Source organism: Ixodes scapularis, unplaced genomic scaffold (genome assembly GCF_016920785.2).
Source record: "Ixodes scapularis isolate PalLabHiFi unplaced genomic scaffold, ASM1692078v2 PGA_scaffold13__105_contigs__length_92229423, whole genome shotgun sequence".
Lineage (NCBI taxonomy): Eukaryota > Metazoa > Arthropoda > Arachnida > Ixodida > Ixodidae > Ixodes > Ixodes scapularis.
The window spans coordinates 13,173,417-13,196,110 of NW_024609839.1; the positions used below are offsets into that span (position 1 = coordinate 13,173,417).

Consider the following 22,694-nt stretch of genomic DNA (forward strand, 5'->3'; position numbering starts at 1 on the left):
TTCTCGCTGCTCACTGATGTCTCCAGAGAGAGAGCTTCACCTGAACCCTGCGTGTCCCCATTTCACGTTACAGCGCACGTGACTCGGAAGATGGTGAAGGAGTTGAGAGGTGCCGAAAACTTCAATCTTTGTCAATTGTTAAAATAACAACTAGGACCAATTGCAGGCAAAAGCGGTGTTTTGTTCTTTACTTCAGAAAGGTCGAGACGCCAACTCCCAAATTATTGATTGATTGATTGATTGGGGGTTTATGGCGCATCAGCAACTAAGGCTATATTGCGCCAAGCTTAGACTATTGCAATTCGGGTTTAAGAAGAGGAAAGAGCTATAGTAGCGAAATATATGATAAAACCATGAACATGAATGTGTATAAGTGTAAACAATATGACAATGAGTTTAGGATAGAAAGTAAAATCACAGTCGGTGTAGAAGGCCGATATCTGTGAGGAAATTAAAAACACAACTATGTGGAATTAGCGGTTCGTCACCTAGTAGTAGGGCAAGGTGTAGTGGAATGTGTTCTTTATAAAGCAGTGAGTAGTGTTTATACCGGCATTGGTCATACATAGGGCATTCAATGAGTATGTGCATAATACTTAGAGGCAGGTTGCAGTGCACACATTGGGGGGCATCCTCCCCGCTCAGGAGGTGTCCATGTGTAAGACGAGTATGACCGATTCGTAGCCTACACAGTACGACTTCATAAAAGCGCTCCCGATGTCGGGCGCTCTCCCACTCGCCTAGAAGAGGTTTGATTGCATGTAGTTTGTTGCCGGTTTCGCCGTTCCACTGCAGCTGCCACTTTGCTTTGATGCAACGTTTCAGAGAATTGTGGTAATCTTTGTAGGGTATTTGGTGTGTGTCAATTTCTCTATCATTAGCAGAACTGGCTGCACTATCAGCTGCTTCATTTCCAGGAATGCCAACATGGCTAGGAACCCAGCATAAGACTATGTCAAGATTTTTCGTTGCAGCCAGGATTATCTTGTACTTTAACTCGGAAACCAGTGGGTTTTTTACACGGTTCATTGATGCGACAGCCTTCAGGGAGCTTAAAGAATCGGTGTAGATTACAGCGTGAGAAAGGCGTTTTTTGATTATGTAATCAACAGCTAACAACAAACCATAAAGCTCTGCTGTTAGTATAGAGGCTCTTGAATTCATTCTCTTCACCTGATTTACCGATGGTCCCACCATAGCACAGCCTACTACGGAGTCTTTTTTTGTCCCGTCTGTATAAAAACTGGCATACTTGTGATATTTGGTCTGAAGCTCAAAGAAGTTGTGCCTTATGACTTCCTGTGGAACATTCTTTTTGTTATACTTGGTCAGTGTAAGGTCGCAATGTATCTGGCAGTTGTTCCATGGAGCTATATCCGGAGGGTATTGGACCAACTGAGGCTTTGCATCCATCCCAACGGATTGTGTTGCAGTATTATTCCTCATAGAAAAAGGGGGGACTGTGGAAGGTTTGTTTTCAAATGTGCGTTGGAACTTGATCGTCTCAATATTTTCTCGAGCGGGGTGCTCCGCGACCGAGCGAACCCTGACAGAGTACATAAAACCCAGGGAAAACCTCCTATACTCAAGGGACAATTCGTTTGCTTCCGCGTAAAGGCTAAGCACTGGGGAGGTACGAAATGCACCAGTAGCCAGTCGCAGTCCTTGATGATGAATAGGGTCTAACATCTTTATAACTGATGCCCGAGCAGAGTTATAGACAATACAACCATAATCAAGCTGGGAGCGAATGACTGAGTGATAGATACGCAGCAGACACAGTCGGTCCGAGCCCCATGATGCAGGTGACAAGACCTTAAGGATGTTTAGAGATTTAAGGCACTTGAGTTTTAATCTCTTAATGTGTGGAACGAAAGTCAACTTGGAATCGAACACAAGGCCCAAAAACTTGTGCTAATTTTTTACAACAATAGGAGAACCATACATGTTCAAAGACGGTTCCTGAAGAGCACCACGTCGACGAGAAAAGTTGACACAAGCTGTTTTTTCGGGAGAAAATTTAACCCCCTTCCTATCGGCCCATCTGACCAAATTATTGACCGCAAGTTGAACGCGACATTCACAAATTGAGAGATTACAGGATGAAACGGAGATCTGGAGATCATCAAAATATAAGGAATATTGCACCAAAGGAGGAATTACACGGCCAATGGAATTAAGTTTGACGATAAAAAGAGTGACACTCAGTACACCCCCCTGAGGGACTCCATTCTCCTGTAAAAACGCCCTAGAGAGAGTTTTTCCCAGCCTCACGCGGAACGTACGGTGCTGCAGGTAACTCTGTATGGCACTCAACATTCGGCCACGGAAACCAAGATCGAATAAATCTTGCAGAATGCCGTAACGCCAGGCTGTGTCGTATGCTTTTTCCAAATCAAAGATGGAGAGACACTGTTGTCTGTTGACAAACGCCTCACGTACGAAGGTCTCAAAGCGGACGAGATGATCGACAGTGGACCGTGCTGACCGAAAGCCACACTGGAACTTATCAAGGCAGCTGTTTCGTTCCAGAAAAAACATGAGTCTCTTGTTAATCATCCTTTCTAATGTCTTCGAAAGACAGCTAGTTAGAGCTATTGGTCTGTAGCTAGATGCACAGAGGGATCTTTGCCGGACTTAAGCACTGGTACAACCACAGCGGTCTTCCAGGAGGATGGAAAGTGGCCCTCGAGCCAAACTCTATTAAAAAGGTACAAAATTATCTCCATAGTGGATGGATGAAGGTGTTCGAGCATTTTATAATGAATACCATCCGGTCCAGGGGCAGTTTGTTTGGAACAAAGAAGTGACATTTGAAGTTCGTATAATGTAAATAGAGTGTTGTAGGGTTCGTGCGTGCCACCTGATGTGATAACAGCTTTTTTTTTTCTGCATTGATCTTGTATCGCTGGAACGTTAGGGTGTAATGTTCCGAACTGGAGACATACTCGAAGTGTTCACCGAGGATGTTGGCCTGTTCCTCAAGGCCTGCAGAACAAACTCCATTCCGACTCAAGAGTGGGACAGTGAATGCCCGGTAAGAGCCGTCAATTTTATGTACGCGATCCCAGACTTTCTTTGCAGATACAGTGCTGTTAATTGAAGAAGCGTACCCTCTAAAACTTATTTTCTTAGCTTGCCTTCCAATCAACCTCGCCTGGGACCTTTTTCTCTTAAATTCAATAAGATTGTGTGTTGTAGGGTAGCGCCTAAATATACCCCACGCTCGATTTTGTTCTTTTTTGGCCAAACGGCAATCTTTGTTCCACCAGGGCTTTGGTCTCCTGGGCAGATGCGAGGACGTCATGGGGATGGAGAGAATGGCAGCTTGTAAAATGTGCTGAGTGATATGTTGAGTGGCTTTATTGATATCGAGATCGTCAAGTGATGTGCATGCAAAAAGAGATGATTCTTTAAAGGTAAGCCAGTTGGCATTTTCGAATTTCCAACGAGGACAGCGTGTTGGGACTGTCATGGGAAGATGGTTTAATTCTAAGATGATGGGAAAGTGGTCACTTCCGTGAGGATTCGGTATGACCTTCCATGAAAGTGTCATGTAGTGACAAGGTATATTTGTTGTTATCGCTGTCGGCGCCTATCACCAACGCAAGCCGCGTTCGCTTATCATAACATGCGCAGTGTATATAAACGCCCATACGGAAATAAACTGTTGTTCTGTTCCCACCGCGCTGTCTGAAGGATCTATTACATTGGTGACGAGGCGAATCGACGGACGGGCGAGTCCCGGTTGAGTAAGGCAAGATGTCGGTCGGCAGGATCGGCGAATATCGTCTCGGTACGAATGCGTCCTGGGATGAATACGTCGAACGGCTAGAGATGTTCTGCGCTGCAAACAAGATAACCACGGACGAGCAAAAACGAGCGGTTCTGCTGAGTTGTTGCGGCGAGGACACTTACGGGCTGATCGTGACCTTGGTCAAGCCAGCAAGACCGACGGCGGCGAGCTACGACGACATCAAGGGGGCGGTGCGGAAGCACATGCATCCAAGGCCTTCGGAGCTGTACGCAAGATTCTTATTCTACCGAAGAAACCAAGCTCAGGGTGAGGCGGCGTCGGAGTATGTTACGGCACTCCGTAAGCTGGCTGAAGACTGCGGTTTCGGTGACAAACAGCTTCCACTGGACGTCATGATGAGGGACCGGTTCGTATGCGGAATCAAGAATGAAGCGGTTCAACAGCGGCTGCTCGCAGAACGCGACCTGACGTTCGAGGTGGCGTACGACATGACGCTGACGGCGGAGGCAACGGAGAAGCAGCAGCGCGATATATGCAGGCAAGCTCAAGACGGAACCAAAGAAAGCGAGGGTCTGGTTCAAGCGAAACGCATGAAACCGGACACCAAGGCGGACGACGTCAGCTGCTTCCGCTGCAACGGTAAGCACGCTCCGCATGTATGCCGTTTTCGAAAGGCTGCTTGTTTCAAATGCAAAAAGGTTGGACACGTGGCAAAAGCTTGTCGTTCAAAAGACGAGAATCGGACGCCGCGGAAGCCAACTGACCTGCGCAAGCGGGAGGAAAAAAACAAGGGCGTCTATGAAATGAGCGCATTGTTTTCTGTATGCGAAGTGCGTGAACAGGCTGAAAAGTTCATGGTAGAAGTGCACATTCAAGGAGAGAAAGTTCCGATGGAAGTCGATTCAGGAGCATCTTGCTCGATTGTGAGTGAAGAGACGTTTCGGTTGATCGAGAAGAATCGAGGCCAGATACCGCTGCAAGAAACCGGCACAAAGCTTGTAACCTGGTCGAATGAATCATTGTCCGTGGTGGGTCGGACAAACGTGGAAGTGAAATTCAAAGGCTGTAGAGCAGAGCTACCTTTGTTAGTAATAAAGAAGCGTGGTAACAGTTTACTCGGACGTAGCTGGTTTGAGTCGCTGGGTATCCGTTTGAGTGGAATTCAGCAGATGAAGGTGGAGGACGTGACATCGCGTTTTGCTGAGGTTTTCGGCAGTGACCTGCCTGGATTCAACGGACCGCCAGTTCACATAGAGCTTCAAGAGGACGCCCGCCCGGTGTTTCTCAAGAGTCGTCCTGTCCCGCTGGCCCTCAAGGACGACGTGGCCAAGGAAGTGGATCGCCTGGTGCAACAAGGCGTCTGGGAGCCGGTTGAGTACTCAAACTGGGCGACACCGCTGGTAGTGGTGAGGAAAAAAAACGGAACCTTGCGTTTATGTGGGGATTACCGTAGTACCGTAAACAAGGCTATTAAAAGCAGCGGGTATCCTTTGCCCACGACCGCGGAAATGCTAGCGACCTTGGGGTCGAGTAAAATTTTTACCAAGCTCGACTTAACTCAGGCGTATCAACAGCTCAGCCTAGATGATGAATCAGCAGAAATACTGACCGTCAACACGATTAAAGGGCTATGCAAGGTCCGGCGGCTGCCGTTTGGAATCTCGGTGGCTCCGTGGGTGTTTCAGCGAGCCATCGACACGTTATTGGCAGGGATTCCGGGGGTGAAGGCTTATCTCGATGATATCTTGATATCGGGAAGCAACGCAGACGAACACTCGGGAAGGCTTGCAGCCGTGCTGGCGCGTCTGCAAAGAGCGCAGCTAAGAGTAAACAAAGAAAAGTGTGAATTCAGTCAAGCAAGCATTGAATTCCTGGAACATAGAATCGATGCCGCAGGTATCCACCCGAGCCAGGCCAAGACGGACGCCATTCAGCAAGCGCCACCGCCGACAAGCAGGAAGCAGCTTCAAGCTTTCTTGGGGCTGTTAAATTTCTACGCCAGTTTCCTCAAGGGGAAGACAGAAGTGGCGGAACCCCTTCATCGGCTTTTGGACCACGAGCAAGAATGGAAATGGACAGGTGAGCACCAGCGGGCGTTTGAAAAGCTGAGGAAGTTGCTTAGCTGGGATGCAGTACTTGTTCCCTATGACCCCAAGCGGCCGTTGGTTTTGTGCTGCGACGCGTCGCCTGTCGGGGTAGGGGCCGTGCTGGCGCATAGGGCTGATGACGGGAAAGAGCAACCTATAGCATACGCCTCACGAACTCTCGGTGCTAGTGAACGCAACTATGCCCAGATTGACAAAGAAGGTTTAGCAGTCGTCTTTGGAGTGAAAAGATTTCACCAGTACCTGGCCGGAAGAGACTTTACCGTAGTAACGGATCATAAGCCGCTGTTGGGGTTGTTCAACACAGAGAAGCGGGTGCCAGAAGTGCTGTCGCCCAGGATGCTTCGCTGGATTTTGTTGTTAGGGGCGTATAATTATTGCATTCAGTACAGGCGGGGCGAAGACAACTCCAACGCTGATGCGCTTAGTCGTCTGCCAATCGTGGGAGACGAAGACGAGCCACAGCCACCGGGGGACGTGCTCCTGCTTGAAGCTGTCGAGTATGCTCCACTCCAGGCGGCAGACATCGCAAGGATGACCAAGGAAGACTGCATCTTATCCAAGGTCAAGGATTGGATCCTCAGTCGCTGGCCGTCGAGGCAACCGGATAATACGTTCGCGCCTTACGAGGTAAGGAAGTCCGAGTTGTCGTTGCATCGTGATTGCATACTATGGGGAAACTGTGTGGTCATCCCGCAAGTGGCAAGAGAGAGGGTACTTCAGTTGCTGCATGCAAACCACCCGGGAATGAGTGCCATGAAAGCTTCAGCAAGAGGGCTTATGTGGTGGCCAAAGATGGACAGCCAGATTGAAGAATTTGTGCGGTACTGTCAGCCGTGTCAAAGTAACCGCCAAAGCGACCCCAAGGCTCCAGTGCATTTCTGGGTCAAGCCAGATCAACCATGGAGTCGTCTACACATAGACTTCGCGGGGCCAGCCAAGGGAGAAGTGTTTCTAATTGTAGTTGATGCGTACAGCAACTGGGCAGAGGTAGAAATCATGCCATCAATGAAATCTTCAGCTGTCGTCACCAGCTTAAGGAAAATGTTTGCGACTCACGGGGTACCAGACGTAATCGTCTCTGATAATGGCACAGCGTTCATTGGTGCTGAATTGCAAACGTTCTTGAAATTGAACGGTGTTCGTACAGTGTTCGCAGCACCTTATCATCCCGCCAGTAATGGCAGGGCCGAACGGATGGTAAGAGAAGTCAAGGAAGCTTTGAAGAAACAACAGGAAGGCATAACTCAGTGCAAGATTGCGCGGTTCTTGTTTAAACAACACACCATGCAGCATTCTGTCACGGGAAAGTCACCGGCAGAATTGATGATGGGGCGGAGGTTGAGGACAGCCTTGGACAGACTTCACCCAGATCGTCAGCGTGAACCTGAGGTTCAGGCGTCGCCAACAAAGTGTTTTGCTGTGGGTGACGCAGTCTACGCAAAGAGTTTCAATCCAGGACCCCGGTGGAAAGCAGCTACCGTGGTGGAAGTGCGAGGCCCGGTGTCGTACACGGTCCAACTGGACAACGGGGAGCGCCATCACAGACACCGGAACCAGCTGAGACGAGCCTGGACGGCGCCTCAAGGGGATGCCAGCACAAGGGTGGACTATCACTTCAGGCTCCCACCTACAGCGGGAACGTCGCAGCGGCCGGAGGCGAGCACGGAGTCAGCAACGCAAGCTCCGGCTCCACCACGAAGATCAACACGCAATCGACATCCTGTTGTACGCTATGGCATTAATGATTAACCAAGCGTTCTTTATTGTTTTGTGCATCTAATCGTAGGAGAAAGGAGTGCCATGTAGTGACAAGGTATATTTGTTGTTATCGCTGTCGGCGCCTATCACCAACGCAAGCCGCGTTCGCTTTTCATAACATGCGCAGTGTATATAAACGCTCATACGGAAATAAACTGTTGTTCTGTTCCCATCGCGCTGTCTGAAGGATCGATTACAGAAAGCAATGGGAATAATGATGGGTGACAAATAGATAGATCAATGGAAGTGAAAGTGTGAGTTGCTGAGCTAAAATATGTAGATTCATTTGTGTTCAGCAGGCACAATCCCGCAGAAAGCAAAAAACGTTCAACAAGGGCCCCTCTAGAATGTCTGTCACTACCCCACAGGGGATTGTGTGCATTAAAATCTCCTAAAAGTAAAAAAGGTGAAGGAAGTTGATTAACAAGGTCTTCTAGCTCCTCCATATGTAACTGATAATTGGGAGGTACATAAAATGAGCAGACTGTAATTATTCGATCTAACAAAATACGTGTAGCCACCGCCTCAAGTAAAGTCTGCAGGGCTACCTCGTTAGAAGGAATTGAACGTTGGACAACCACCGCAACACCTCCAGCTGCGTGAGCTGCATGTGTACGGTCCCTACGAAACACCTGGAAGTGTTTTAAAACATTGGTGTGGGTGGTTTTTAGGTGTGTTTCCTGTAAGCAACATGCAATGGGCCGGTGATCCTCTAAAAGATCGCTCACATCATCGTCGTTAGACAGGAGGCCTCTACAGTTCCACTGAAGGAAGAAATACATTTATCTTCAATAAAGGAAACGCCTCAATAAGTGTTTTACGCAAAAAGTGTGAAATGTAGTTTATGTGTCTTTTGGTGCCACAATCCGTGGGATGGTTTTCTTTTTTGCTGTGTCTTTAGGCCGTCCTCCAGCCTCGCAGGAGGCCGAGGAAACAGAGCCTGTTTGAGAGAGAGGAAGGTCCTTATCGGAGAGTGGGACGCTCACATCCATCTTCTCATCCAATGAGACCTTGGGTCCTTTGGGCGGTAGAGGTGAATCTGACCGCCCAGGCTTTGAAGAGCTGCCAGAGGCACGGGGAGGCAGCCCCCGACCTCGGCCAGAAGGGCCAGCTAGTGCCGGTGACGACACGTCTGGCTCCTTGGAGGGCGCAGCACCCTCCTTAGAGGGCACAATACACTCATTGGAGCATGAAGGCAGTGGGTTGCCCACTGTCTTCGGACGTACGTAAAAGGACCCTTGCGGAGATGACAGGTCTTCCGGGGAAGTCTGCGTCTCCACGGATGCCATAGACAGTGGGGGTCCCCTTCGCACTGCCTCGGCATATGAACCCCTTGTCTTGAAGGCAAGCTGTTTTCTAGCGTCTTGGTAGCTGAGATTGTGTTTGACCTTAAATGTAATTATCTCCTTTTCTTCCTTCCATTTCGGACATGTGCGTGAAAATGCGGAGTGTGGTCCGCCACAGTTTATGCATTTATGGTCGTTTTCACATATGTCAGCGACGTGGTCAGTGGCACTACAGTTCGCACAAGTTTCTCGGCCGCGGCAGTTTCGGGAGCCATGCCCAAAACGCTGGCAACGAAAGCACCGCTGTGGGTTTGGAACGAAAGGACGAACTCTGCAGTTTAGATACCCTGCCTTCACGGTGGAAGGCAGAGAGTGGAGTTCAAAAGTCAGGACTAGGTGTCGGGTTGGTATCTCCAGTCCGTCTCGTCGTAGCGTGATTCGCCGCACGGCCACAACAGCACTCCGACGCAGCCCTTCAAGGATTTCTTCTTCAGTACACTGAAGGAGGTCATCCTCAAAGATGACGCCGCGGACTGTATTTAAAGTCCGGTGCGGGGTTCCACAAACTTGGTGTTCACCTAAGCTAGTCAACTTCAGTAATGCTGTGCTTTGAATTTTGTTTTCTACCTCAACGAGGAGGTCTCCAGCAAGTTTTTTTGCCTTGTAATTCTTTCCGATCGTCTGCTCTAGGACCTTAGAGACAAGGAAAAGTGACATCTCTGATAACGGTAGAGAGTCGTTCGCAGCATGAAGTACAAGAAATCGTGAAAAGGTGTCGGGTTCTTTGGCTTTTTCAAAAGTAGGGGGAGCGGGGCGAACCCTTTTGGGGGGTCGCTCTGCTCGGGGTTTGGAAGAGAGGGGAGCCATAAAAAGGCAAAGGGTGTTCAGAATCTGTGGCGCGCCGCCCACCACGGAGCCCAACGAGGGAATAGGTAACACCCCATAACAAATATGGCTTTGCTGGAAGCATTACTCTATTAGCGCTACCCAGAAACTATAACCAAGTGTGGATCTGGACGAGAGTATCTGTCACCACCCAAGGTTAGCCCTTGCCGCCAAAGAAGTTGAAAAGGAAAGAAGAGAAATGAGAAGAGTGAAAAGGAGGAAGAGACAAGGGCGAAAGAAGGGAGGGGATAGTAGAAGGAGTGGCGACTAGACTGAATCATCCTGGCCGGGCCTTACCAGGACTCCCGTCTATGAGAAGCAGGGGCCGAAGTGGTGTATTGCCTCGCCCGGGGGGCCCCGAAGGGTCCAAACCTACCCCGGGCGTGGCTCAACCACCAGGGTGCCCTTTTCCCCAGACACGGGAAAGCCACGCACAGCCAGACGTGGGCGGGCGAACCCGCATGGCTCGGGGTCCGTGGAGACGCCACTCTCCAAACACCTGCTTTCACAGGTGCCCCCTGCGGGGCCAAATTATTTAAGCAAAGCACTGAAATTGTTGCACGGCCCAACGCCAAGTGTTTATTTTCGTCCAAGGAGAATGACCCAGGGTTTCTAGTGACCGAAAATGCCGGAAATAGTCGTGGAAATTTTAGCTGCCGGAAAAAATCGGGGAATTGTCAGGGATATCGTCAAAAAGCGAGCCCAGTCAGGAAAACGGGCCAAAAATGCCATCAAGTGCACCAAGCGGAGACTTGAGAACTTTATGACAGAAAAATACGGAATAAATTCTGCCTAAAGCGGAGTGTGAACCCTGCTCACTTAATGCAAAGGGAACAGCCGACAAATCCAGTCCAGGCCATGCAGTGGGAAAGCAGCCCCGGGGTTGCAGGTTTGGCTTCTTTTTTTTTCTTTTTTTTCTTCCAAGAACCTGGCAATTTTAAGCAGCGTGCGCTAGCAGTGCTAGGCCTAGGGCCGAAATTGGGCATCAGTGGTTCCCTGTTTCTTCTTTTTTTTAATTGTGTTTTTGTAACTCTTTGTTGGCAGCGGCCACAGAGCGCATGGTCGAAGGTGCGTCGGCGAATGTTTAGTTATGCAGGACTGGTTTTGCGTCGCGTTTTTTTTTGGGTTTTACAAAGTGAAATCTTTTCACTGACGATGTCGGCGACAAGAAAGTGCTTTTTGGGTCCGGACTGAACGAACGCAAATATTTCGGAATTTTCAAGTTAGATTAAGCCCATGCATAATGATCATCACAACTCTGAATGTTCAATGTGCCTCAAAACGTTTTCTTTTAGCGACAAGACACGGCAGTTTCCAGTCACGCGTCGAGCCAATTGCATCTTGCTGCTTTTCAGTCTCGGCGAAAATAACATAAGTTGGACTTCTGTCGTTTGTTTACGGCAGCAACGAACGTTTCGGCCGGATGTAGCGGAGATAGCACATGTGCGCACGAGGAGCCTGCAACCACCACAACAAGCGTGAAGACGTTGATGAGTAGCTTTCCGTTGAAGAGCGCCTTGAAAGAGGTCGAGATAATTTGGTGCATAAACGAGGTAGCGATTCACGGATTCCTCTGTTCAAAAGAATCGTTGGCCTCACTCTTCCCCTTACCGTGCTTCACGTATGAAGTGATTATAATAATAATAATAATAATTATTATTATTATAATGCAATTAAATGCAAAGGTGCAAGCGAGCTGGACAAGAGTGACGAAAGTGACGTATGAAGTCACTGCAAAACTTCAGATCGTGACAGACAAGGCGGGGCGTACAATTTGCCACGGTATTGCACCCTACTTTAGGAATAGCCCGCTGTCGTGCCTTGCCAGTGTGCAATTCGTAGCTGTTGCGTTTGACGAGTCTCCGAACAAAGTCAATCATAAGCAACAAATGAATCTGCTTGTCCAATATTGGGATAACGCTACCGAAGGCAGCGCTTCCACCCATGGGTGGAAGCGTTGCGCCAATTGCGCCATTGTGCACCAACCCACTTTCGCTGCGCCATCCTGCTCCCAAGCGCAAATGTTGCACCAAAAAAGATTTATTTTTAAAAGCTTTATACTGATGTGGTTGTCTCAACGTCAAAGTAGGTTATTCTCGTTTGATGAGCATTGGTGCCAAGAGCCTGTTTTCATTTAGCGGGAATGACCACGATTTATTCCGGCCCAGGTAAATAGACTTAGTCTGCCAAAAGCTGTCAAGCTCTAGCAGCACGAGGGGCAACACCGCGCGAGTTGGTTGTCCAAGTCGTCTGTTTCGAATGCGAGGAAAGGTAAATGTTTTTATTGTTGTTCAGAAATATACCGTATCTAGACGAATAACACGTCTGTGGTATCACCATCTGACAGCGTTGCTTTCAAAGATTGTCTTAACAATGTTCACATTTCAGCGTTTCACTAATGTGTACAAATTGTTCTGCATTCATAGGTTGTTATTTATTGTATGTGGTTAAATTCCAGTGATGTAACCCGGTCCCCCCTGTAATGCCTTCGGGCCCTGAGGGAACTTTTAAATAAATAAATAAATAAATAAATAAAAGTATTGTGCTCATTTCCGTCCCGTACCAGTGCCTTCAAAGCACTTGTTTGGGCGCGTTGCTTCATCCCGTCAGTGCCACAACTCGGCCAACAACGGCATGTTGATGTATGTTCTCCAAGAATGGGCAGGCATTCCTGGTTTTGTAAGAAGTACTAAAACATCAAATCGTCGTTTACTTTTTTTTTGCACAGTCTTAAATACTGCACGCCTTAAATCGCGTATACCGTAAAGTCTCGTATGAACGCCTGCCCCCGAGGAATCACCCATCCCGTTTTCTTTGCTGAATATCCTTAAAGGAGCTGTGCAACATTTTCAGTGATTTGCTTAAATAATTTGGGAGTTGGTCTCTCGACCTTTCTGAAATAAAAAGCAAAAATACCGCATTTTCCTGCATGTTCTAGTTTTCATTTTAAAAATGGGCAAAGATTGAGGTTTTTGGCATCTCTCAACTCATTCACCATCTTCCGAGTCACGTGCGCTGTGATGTCAATGGGGGTCACGCGGGGTTCCGGTGAAGCTCTCTCCCTTGAGCCATCAGTGAGCAGCGAGAACTCATCCGCCAGCGACCGCGTGACCACGTGCTGGCAGGCGCAGCGCGAACAATATGGTGAAAGGAGGAAAGTCTCATCCGGGTCCGGCCATACTTGTGCGGCTCTGTCCCCCTTCCCCTCCGGCTTCTGGCGGCTGTTCGCGGTGGCAGATACAGCTGACGGTTTTGTGGACCTAGGATAGATGGCGCCACTACAAATCCGTATAATAAACCATAATAAACGCTTTTGTAAAAGAACTTGTTGTTGGGCTAGTGGGTGTTGACTGTATTGAACCATAGTTAAAAGCGGTAAAAAAAAGACGTACACAAGGCAGAAGACAAACACATCGCGCGTGTTTGTCTTCTAGCTTGCGTACGTTTTTTTTTTTAGCGCTTTTAACCATGGTTGAATAAAATGAAAGTTTCGTCCATGATACCAGGTTTTTGACGCATTTATATTTATGTTGGAACAACAAGGTTTATAGAAAAGTTACCTTTTATCGAGCAGGTATTCGCACAACTTGCAATATTTATACAAGATTCCCCATCGACGTCACGCCGCGTGTTTCTCATAGTCGCCGCTCGCGGCCGCAGGTTGGGAAATATTCTCATTTTTGCCTCGCGATCACGCGGCGGAATCGCAACATTTCGAAAGAAGGAGGTGTGTTTTCTGTTCTTTGTGACAAGATGAACAATGTCAAATTTCGAAGATGCCAATTCTTTCAACGTTAAAATCGCTGGACAGCTCATTTAACATAAAAAATTCCAAAACACTAACCTAAAGCACTTGTGACTTTAGCTGTTAAAAAATAGGCTTTATTTTTGTTGTTGAAAAAAAAAAGTAGTCTTCAGTGTCAGCCAGGAAGACCACACTTCAAATATTACGACCTAGTTTTGTCTAAATGTTCGTTAAAGGAGCTGTGCAACGATATTCAATTGGAATGTTTTTCTCTCTACACAAGCTTACTGGCACTAGTGGGAGTCAAGGATACTCACACGCAACGCGACTGGCCAAGAAACTCGTTTGGTGTGGTGTAATTTCAAGGACAAAAGCGATCATTTTCATTCAATCTCTCCTTTGCAAAATTTGATGACGTAACTCGGGGATCGCAGTACACCCAAGTGACGATATTTGAATGCGGTTCATAGATTGGACCCGAGCATTGCGTGGGCACTCGACTTGGGCTCGTGACAATTGCTAGCTCGAGAAGCGTTCGCGTTGTGACCCTTGTCCAATCGCTGCAACGACGACAACAGCCGAGCCATAACAATGTCTGGAACTCAGCGCGTGTCCTGCGCTTTGCCAACCCCAGCGCGTGGCTATGATCAACACTAGCGGCATATAATCGGCTCCAGATCACGTGGCCGCTTGTTCTGGCTGCGAGTTGAGGGGGTGAACGCTGCTCGTTTTTCTTAAATTTTTTTCTGGGACTTCTATTGCGTGGGGTGAAAAACGAACGCGTGTTTCATAGGTCATTAACGTTAGGGATCCGTTTTTAACGGTATTTGTGCACAGTACAAAAATTGTTGCACAGCTCCTTTAAAGAAAGTGGAAAGTTGGGCCACTTGGTTCATGGTTCTTTAAATAATTAAAATCACCGAAAAAGACAAGGACAAAGAAGTGGAACGGCACAAGGCGCATTTGAAATAACGCAATAACGTCCTGTGGGAAGCATCCACGTCGAATGGCATACGTATAGATCCTAGCCCGGCAGCGCGACACAGCAATTAGGTTAATTAAGGAATACACCGACTGATGATGGATGGGGGAACAAATAAAAGAGCGCGTTGTGAAAGAAATAATTTGCAGCAAAGTGGAAAGTTGGGCCAGTTGGTTTATGGTTCTTTAAATAATTAAAAGTTAAACGTTCAGGGGAGCTTTGCAACGCGCCGAGTTGCCGAAATCTGCTTACTCTAGCGGCCGAATTGAGGCGCAACCAACAGCGCAGTCATGCCTACAACGTGGGCGTAGCCAGCATTGAGCTAAACGCCATCACCATTGCCTATTTGTGTTTATTTTTACTTTTCTGTGCAATCGTAATGGGTGACGTCAGCAGAGCCCCCTCTCAGCGCTCAGCGGTGTCCACGTGATTGGCGGAACGCCCCTGTGCAGCGCGCTTCTTGGGAGCCGTCCGGCCGTCCCGCTGTTACTTTTCTCTCATTGTTTGCGATTATTGTCTCTGGGAATTTCGTTCCCATTACGTGCCCAGACTCATGCCGCAGTTGTGCAGACGTCGTCGAATGTCGCAGACGCCAAAATATTGTGAAGGGTGCGGTGCATAAAACACTTGCGCCTGGCTCCCGCCCGCCCTAATCCCACCCGTCGTTGTATAAAGGATCACGTGGCATCTCGTTCCACGTGATAGCCATGGTCTTGGCGGCTCGAGGCGAAGGTTGCCAAACGGAGCCGAAGTTTCGGTTTAGAGTTCTGCTCATTTGTCATGTGAGATTCAACAATATATATCCCATTTTTGGCGAAGTAAATGATGTAGTGCGCCTTTGTTAGTACCTTTTAATTTGAAATCACTCATTATCCCGAAATTGTCCGAATTGACGGAGTGGCGCTTTAACGTAGCAAATTTCTTCTACTATTGCTGAACAACATGATGCTGTTATATCAAATATTTTCGTAAGCCCACGCACAACAGAGTAGCAGAGACCACTCACGACCAAGGAGCTTTTTTGTTTACGTGCAACCTCACCATGCATACCGTTCGGCTTCATTATAAATGTTATAACTTTCTTTTCATGTCATGAAGTTAATTTGAAATTAAATAACTATTTCTTAACGATGCTCTGATGTCTCGATATTACATTTATTCTTAGTTGTTAGTTTATTATTTAACTTTCAATAGACCACTGTTTCTGATATTGAACAATTGTTTTCTCTACTTATAACGTTCGAATGTCGAGGATAATTTACGCGAGCGGTGAATTAAATATAGTGAATGAAATTGGTAAGCAATGAGCTGTACAGAAATTGTACATTTTTAAATAAAAAACACATTTTAAATTAGGGTAATTCTCTCGTGCAATAAGGCGGAATCAGGTGAACTAACGAAAATAATGAGACATTAAAGTATGAAGCATCTTCTGGTTTTACATTTTTCAGAAACTGGATATCGATAGGTTAGACGTGAATTTCAGTATTCAATCGCAAACGTTTTCTATTCAGTTATGGCTGGTTCCAGTTTCCTAATATCAGACACAAATGGCGACATGTGTTCACCAGCCTGATTTGCACTTGTCGTCATGTGCCGCTTGGAACACCAGGCGAGAAACAGAAATGGCACCAGACGTGTGAATGTTAGATGTCTGAATGCCCGCAGTGAGCGATCCTGAGATGGGAAACCAACAAGCGCGAGGCTGCAAGTTGACCACAGCTGCTGCGCTGTGGTTTAGGGGACCAGAGGACTAGGATTAAAAGAGTCGCCATTACATCACGACGATTTTCACGTTTTGTTCGGACCACATATCCTGGAGGTGCGAGCTGATAGCGTAGGCAGCTGCTCCTTTGCAAGAGGATAGGTGCAGCGGGGCCGCGCTCCCCAGAAAGCTTGTCCATCAAAAATAAGTGAACGGCCAGGGATGTCAATTTCAAGAGAAAAGTAAAGAAAGATACCACACTGTATCGAAGTGCAACCACGCACGATTTATTGCATTCGTGCATGGATCTGGAAGGCGACCCCATCGCCATCTGTTGGGTCAGAACTGCACTAACCAAGGGTGGGCTTAGCGGCTGGGAGTGCGTGCACTTCTCCCGAAAATAGCATACGGCCGGTAGCTTTCTCGCGGATGTATAAGAGGAAAGGTCTCTCCACGGCAAAGGAATGTGGAGCACGTTTTTCCATTACCACTACTGTTGCGCCGGTGCCAACCGTTCCTTCTTCGTTGACCTCAATGGCTGCCTTGTGCTGGACTTCGGTTACCCTCAGCCCTCCATCACCAGTGATTCCCTACAGATCGGCGTCAGAGAAGATTGAACGCACACCCATCTTCTTCAGGGCAGGGACGAAGCCCTACTCTGTTTTCAAGTCGAACTTGGGAAGTTGAATTTTGGCAGTCTCATCTTTCAAACTTCCCTGGATTTGTTCTATGCTCTCGACAGTCATGGCGTCGCGGAGTTTGGGAAGTTCCTTTTTTTCACTTGGAAGTATGATTACCATGCAGTGTTGGTCCCCTTTGTAAGACAGGTCTATGGCTTCAAACTGGGGTTCAGAGGTGAACGGTACCTTAGCCAATCGCGTCATGGTTTCTACCATAACCACCTCAGCTCCTTTGTTATGAAAAGGAAGAATGGAGGTATTGTTGGGATCGAAAGAGGTGTTCCATAGCCCCTTGAAGTAAATGGCATTGAGAAGCGCCATTATGGTGTTTGGGGGAATTTCGAAGCCCGAAATCTTGCCTCTGGTCTTGATCTTCACCCACTCGTTAACCTCGGATTCCATGGCAGAATTTCCTGCGCCAACGTCCACCGACCGGAACATTGCCGCAAAAATGTCAACAAGCTCTTTCTGCTAACTTTCGAGGACGTTCAGTGTTTTCTTTACAAACACTGCATTGGCTATCATCAAACTTACATTGCAATCAGCCTGCTGTTCTGCTAGAATCTTTTTGTAAGACTCCAGGAGATATTCTCTGCTGGACAGTCCCGCTGCGGTGTGGCCGAGAGCAGTGGAAAGTTCCGCTTCGGACTTGCCCCTGGCTCCGGCGTAGACCATGGCGAGTGCGACAGAGATGCTGGTCGGCGAGAAGATGTTCGATTCTAGCTTTTCGCTGGAGAGTTCTTTGAGAAGCTGGAGGGAAAAATGGTTCTGGGCACGGGCGAGCTTCATGTCGCTATCTTCAGCATAGCATTCCCTATTTCCCGCTAGCAGAACGAACAAGACGAGGAAAACCTTTTCCGCAAGCATCATCGAAACTGGACTTTCGCCTGTTTTCCCACGTTCCTTATTGTGTGTACTTATTCATTCATGAACAATGGGCCTCTACGATGGTGCGTCGGAATATTTAGCCTATGAAACAATACACATTCATGTATATTTGATAGCTTCCTGTAAGTTGTTCGTCAGTCATGGAGACGCGGAATCCGTAATAATAAATATGCGCAACATTCAAATCCCAAGAATACTAATTTTATTTTCATATGATTGTGATCCGTGTTCGAAGGCGGTCATTTAGTTTTTGTAGCTTTTGTCAGGTTCTCCACTTGCTTGCGTCACTTGTTTTGTGACATCGTTAAAAAATCTGAGAGGAAACATTTTTAAGGTGTACATTTGTGTTGATTACAATTACAAGCTGAGCGGTCAGAATTTCTGCGATTCCTAATTGAACTCCAAGAACAAAAACCACGGCAAATGAACTGCTGTTTTAATTTTTTTTTTGTATCTAACGATACGTGCAATTCGTAAAATTAAGTATGTGCAACCATCAAGCCCCAAGACAAATGATTTCATATTCATATTATTGTGATCCGCGTTCGAATGCTGTCATTTGGTTTCCCGGAGCTTTTTTTAGGTCCTCCACTTGCTTGCCTCGCTTGTTTTATGACGTCCTTAAAAGGGCTGGGAGGAAACCTTTTTAAGATATACTATGGTGTTTATTACATTTGCAAGCTGAGTGGTCAGAATTTCTGTGATTTGAAATTGAACTAAAGGAACAATAACCGCGACAAATAAGTTGCTGTGTGTTTCTTTTTTATTTTTTTTATTTAAGCGTGTCTCACCGGCCTTTACACCTAGGGAGACAGAATCAGAACGCATTACTTCCTATGCGGCATAGGGTTCAGAGCAGTATGAGAGTTGATGGTCTAGGTACGGAAATCAGCAGCTAAACGGAAAACAAAAGAACACAAAACAACCTGGTCTAGAGCACGCAAAAAAAAAAACAAAAAAAACAACAAAAAAACATCTGAGTAACTAAAAATGAATTCAACAAATACTTGCGATATTTAACTGCCTTGTCATTACACGCGTAATGCAAAAATTATATGATCCTTCAATATCAAACTAAAAAACAAACCAGTTGACTGCCGCTTCCGCGGCGATGTTGGGAACGAACGCTGCTGCCACGAGGACCAAATGAGTTCGAGCCCACTTGGACTGGATTTTTTTTTTTCTTCTTAAGGCTGCGGTCCCACGGCGGCCATGACATATGACGCTTTCCGCAGGTTTTCGAAATGCGATTGTGGCGTGTTCAAGCTTTCTAAAATTATGTGTTATATATCATCTTGTCCTGTACAACATTATCTTTTTTCTGATGTAGGATTTGCTTTCCTAGTGCAAAACGCTAATTCAGTGGGCACCCGCGAACATTGGCCTTTTCGGAAAAACACGGTATCGTAGTACAGTGGTACAGGGTGCACAGTTGGAGCAATTTATTTCAAATTTTAGAATGTTATAGAAGAAGAGTGCGTTCATTGTTATTAGAGGCCCTTTTTTCGTTTTTCATTTTATTTTGACAGATATTTACTTTAAAAATTGTACCTCGCGGAAGCACATTCAGTCGCGGATTTTTGGCCGCCTACTCGGTCATTTTATTTGAAACTTTTTACATGTGTTTGCAACTATGGTAGAAAGAGCTACGCTAAATTTCATTGTAATATGGCCTAAATTTTTTGCGGAATGCTCACGTGAAAAGTGACAAAAACAGTTTTTTTTGGCAAACTTCATTTGGTAGTACAGTGGTACAGCGCCTAGGGATTGGCACATTTGAATAAAATTGTAGACCTGCAAAGAAAAACATATTCTGCTTTGTCATTAGAGGCCCTTTTTCTAAATTTCACCTTTGCGTTTCCATAAAAAAAGTTTGAATATAGGCGAAATCACGAATTTGTTGATAGTCAAAACCGAGTATTTTGACCCTTTTTGGCAGACATTTAGGCCGATATTTTTAGTATTAAATGGAGATTACTGTTCCAGGTCCTGATTATTAGCCCACATTTTCACTAATCGAGCCTATTTATTAAAAACAATCATAAAACATACAGAAAACACAAATTGGATGTCTGGTTGCGCCCTCTATGTGGCGGTGGCTGAAATGTGACTACGCGAGGTTCAGAAAACTGCCGAGGATGGCGCTGATTCCAGCTGTGGTTGCCAGCTTCGGAAACTGGTTGTACACTTGGCTTCTTCCGTTTCTTGCAAAATAACGTGCTGGAAAACTTGGTCGAAACTCGTGAGGTCCTTTATAACACGGTACTTTCTGCTAATATAGCTTTTAGGAAGAATTTCAGTCGCTTTCATATTGTCAAACGATTTTCTTTTTTTATGCGAGGCTCCACCGGTTCAGTTTGCTGAATAAATTGTTCACGCAATCGATATCGAAGTTTCAAATTACCGAAATGCCAAAATCGCCAGTTCCGCGTAGATACGCAGCGTGACGCACGTGCTTCTGGTGCGTGTGCACGTACGTGTTTGCTGCGTGGTTCTTCGGTTGCTGCGAGTTTTCGCGTATTTATTGTGCACTGCTTACCTCCGTCTGCGCACGCCTCTCATCCTTGTAACTACCCCTGCTCTGTTTGCCTAGAGTGAAGTTTGTGTCTGTCTTTTCGTTCGCTGACTAAGCTCGTGTCGGTGTCCTTCCTACTGGCTGCTGTTCGTGTTTGCGTACCGTGTGTGTCGCTTTGATTACTAGGTCCCCTGCTTATGGGGTGGAGCAAGCGGTGGGCGTCGCGCCAGGGGTGGGTCGTGATTGGGGAAACAGCTTAGCAGCCGACGCCGACTTCGGCGCGTTTCTTCTGCGCACGCGCGTACTGTCATTGATATCGCTACTTCGCGCCGTGACGATGCGCTGATCTACAGGCCGGTCGGCGCTCGCGTGATATTGTTGAAAATTCTCGAGCGTGTATTTACGTTTCGAAAGCCATAATAGAATTAAAGTGACTATTTGGCCGGCAGCCGGCATACCGTGGCTCTGAAAACAAATTGCTAGGAGTGTCCTCCCATTCGGGTGCGCGCAGTCCGTGCTTCTGGCCGCCCCGGCCGCCCAAATGCGTTTTTCTGATGCTTGATTTGTTTTCAGTAAACAGACAATAGATTCCTGCTGATATTCTCCTTGATAATCTTCACTCTTGACAACTCTTTAGTGTTGGAAGGAACTCCGTCAAATTTGACGATAATGCATGTGTAAGTACAACTGGAACCTCATAGTTGCAAGAATACTTTTCCTGGATTGTCTGCATTAGAGTGCCTCCATGTACGCTTCGCGCACATGAAGGCTCCCTAGTCTGCACCTTTCTGATAATATGATCGGTCTCCATAAATTGCACTTCCCCGCTTCGGGAGCACGGCCAGCGGTGGTTCTCTGTCGGTCATCAAACCTCACACACGTGAAGCGTTGTCAAAGCTGTGATATACCGGGCGTTTTATTATTATGTTTTGTTTTGTTTTGTTTTTTAGAGCGCAGCTCTTAGGGGCCCGTTCCCGGCTTGAGCGGCGTCGCCGTCGGCGTCGGCGTCGGCGTAACCAAGGTCATCCCAAGGTCACGTGACCCCCAAGGTCATCTCAAGGTCACGTGACCCCACGTGACCCCCTGAAGGTCACGTGACCCCTCGAGGTCACGTGACCCCTTCCAAGGTCATCTCAAGGTCACGTGACCCAAGATGACCCCACGTGACCCTTTGAAGGTCACGTGACCCCCAAGTCACGTGACCCCTCTGAGGTCACGTGACCCCTGAGGTCACGTGGTCGCCTCCCCAAGGTCACGTGACCCCCGAGGTCACGTGACCCCTTCCAAGGTCATCTCAAGGTCACGTGACCCCACGTGACCCCCAGGTCACGTGACCCCTCTGAGGTCACGTGACCCCTCTGAGGTCACGTGACCCCCCGAGGTCACGTGACCCCTCCAGGTCACGTGACCCCAAGGTCACGTGGGGGTCACCTTTGGGGTCACGTGGCCTTGAGGTCACCCCCAGGTCACGCCTCCCCGAGGTCACGTGACCCCCTCCCCGAAGTCACGTGACACCCCCCCCAGGAGCATATTAAAGAATGAGGGGAGGAGGAGGAGAAGGGGGAGGGGTCTACCCTCCCCTCAGTACCCTTCACTCCTCCTCCTCAAGAGCTGCGCTCCAATTCGGCGTTACAGGGATTTGTAAACGGCTTCCACTTTTTTTTGCTGAAAGAAATTATACTTTTGGCATTCCCGGGGATAACATTATCGGCTGCGGCGGACGTAAAGGAAGGAGCGTAAATTGACAGTTAGTGGCCTAATAAACTAAAATTTGCCATTTGCGAACGCTGGAGAGGGGGCAACCTCCTCTCCCCCGTTCGCTCCGCTGAAGTGGAACAGGGTGGGAGGAGCTCCCACTTCGTTCTTGACCTTTCACTGACTACAGTTGCGAATTCCACTTATCATTTTGGAGCGATGGCGAGATAGAGCTGAGTCAGGTATTCCGTTCTCTGAGATGAAGAACGCAATGCGCGCGGAGTTGCTCCACGTATGCACCAGTCACCAGTAAAAACGACCTGTCCTCCGGGAGGTCGAGCGAGACGCCGGCTGACATGGGGGTCGGTCACCTCACCTTCACCACCGTCTACAGTGCCTTCAAAGACACGGGGCGCAATGTGTTTCTGCAGTATAACAAAAAATTGAACAAACAAGGTGCAAACTTTCATTTTTTTCCTAAGTGTGGTTTGCAGGGCTGAACCGAATACAAAAACGATACGCCGTGCTGGGATGACGTCGACTACAATGGTACACGATCATAACAAGAGCACAAATCCTGCCACATTATTTTGCTACAGTGATAAGAGCATATATATCTTTGTCCGCGATGCGGCAACAGAGACATTATTTCCAAATTAGAGTTCGAAGTTAGCCTTCGATGCTAGCACT

General features: G+C 47.4%; 2 protein-coding genes across 2 annotated transcripts; one reads left to right on the top strand and one right to left on the bottom strand.

Annotated features, from left to right (window-relative positions):
• The first annotated feature begins 3,762 nt into the window (after positions 1–3,762).
• On the top strand, positions 3,763–16,843 carry LOC121047307. Its single transcript, XM_040502439.1, has 2 exons — positions 3,763–4,396; positions 16,689–16,843. Exons 1-2 carry the CDS (start codon positions 3,763–3,765, stop codon positions 16,841–16,843), a joined length of 789 nt encoding a protein of 262 aa, XP_040358373.1.
• A 36-nt stretch (positions 16,844–16,879) lies between these two features.
• LOC120843203 (intracellular coagulation inhibitor 2-like) lies at positions 16,880–17,308 on the bottom strand. Its single transcript, XM_040214477.1, has one exon. It carries the CDS (start codon positions 17,306–17,308, stop codon positions 16,880–16,882), a length of 429 nt encoding a protein of 142 aa, XP_040070411.1.
• Positions 17,309–22,694: the final 5,386 nt, after the last annotated feature.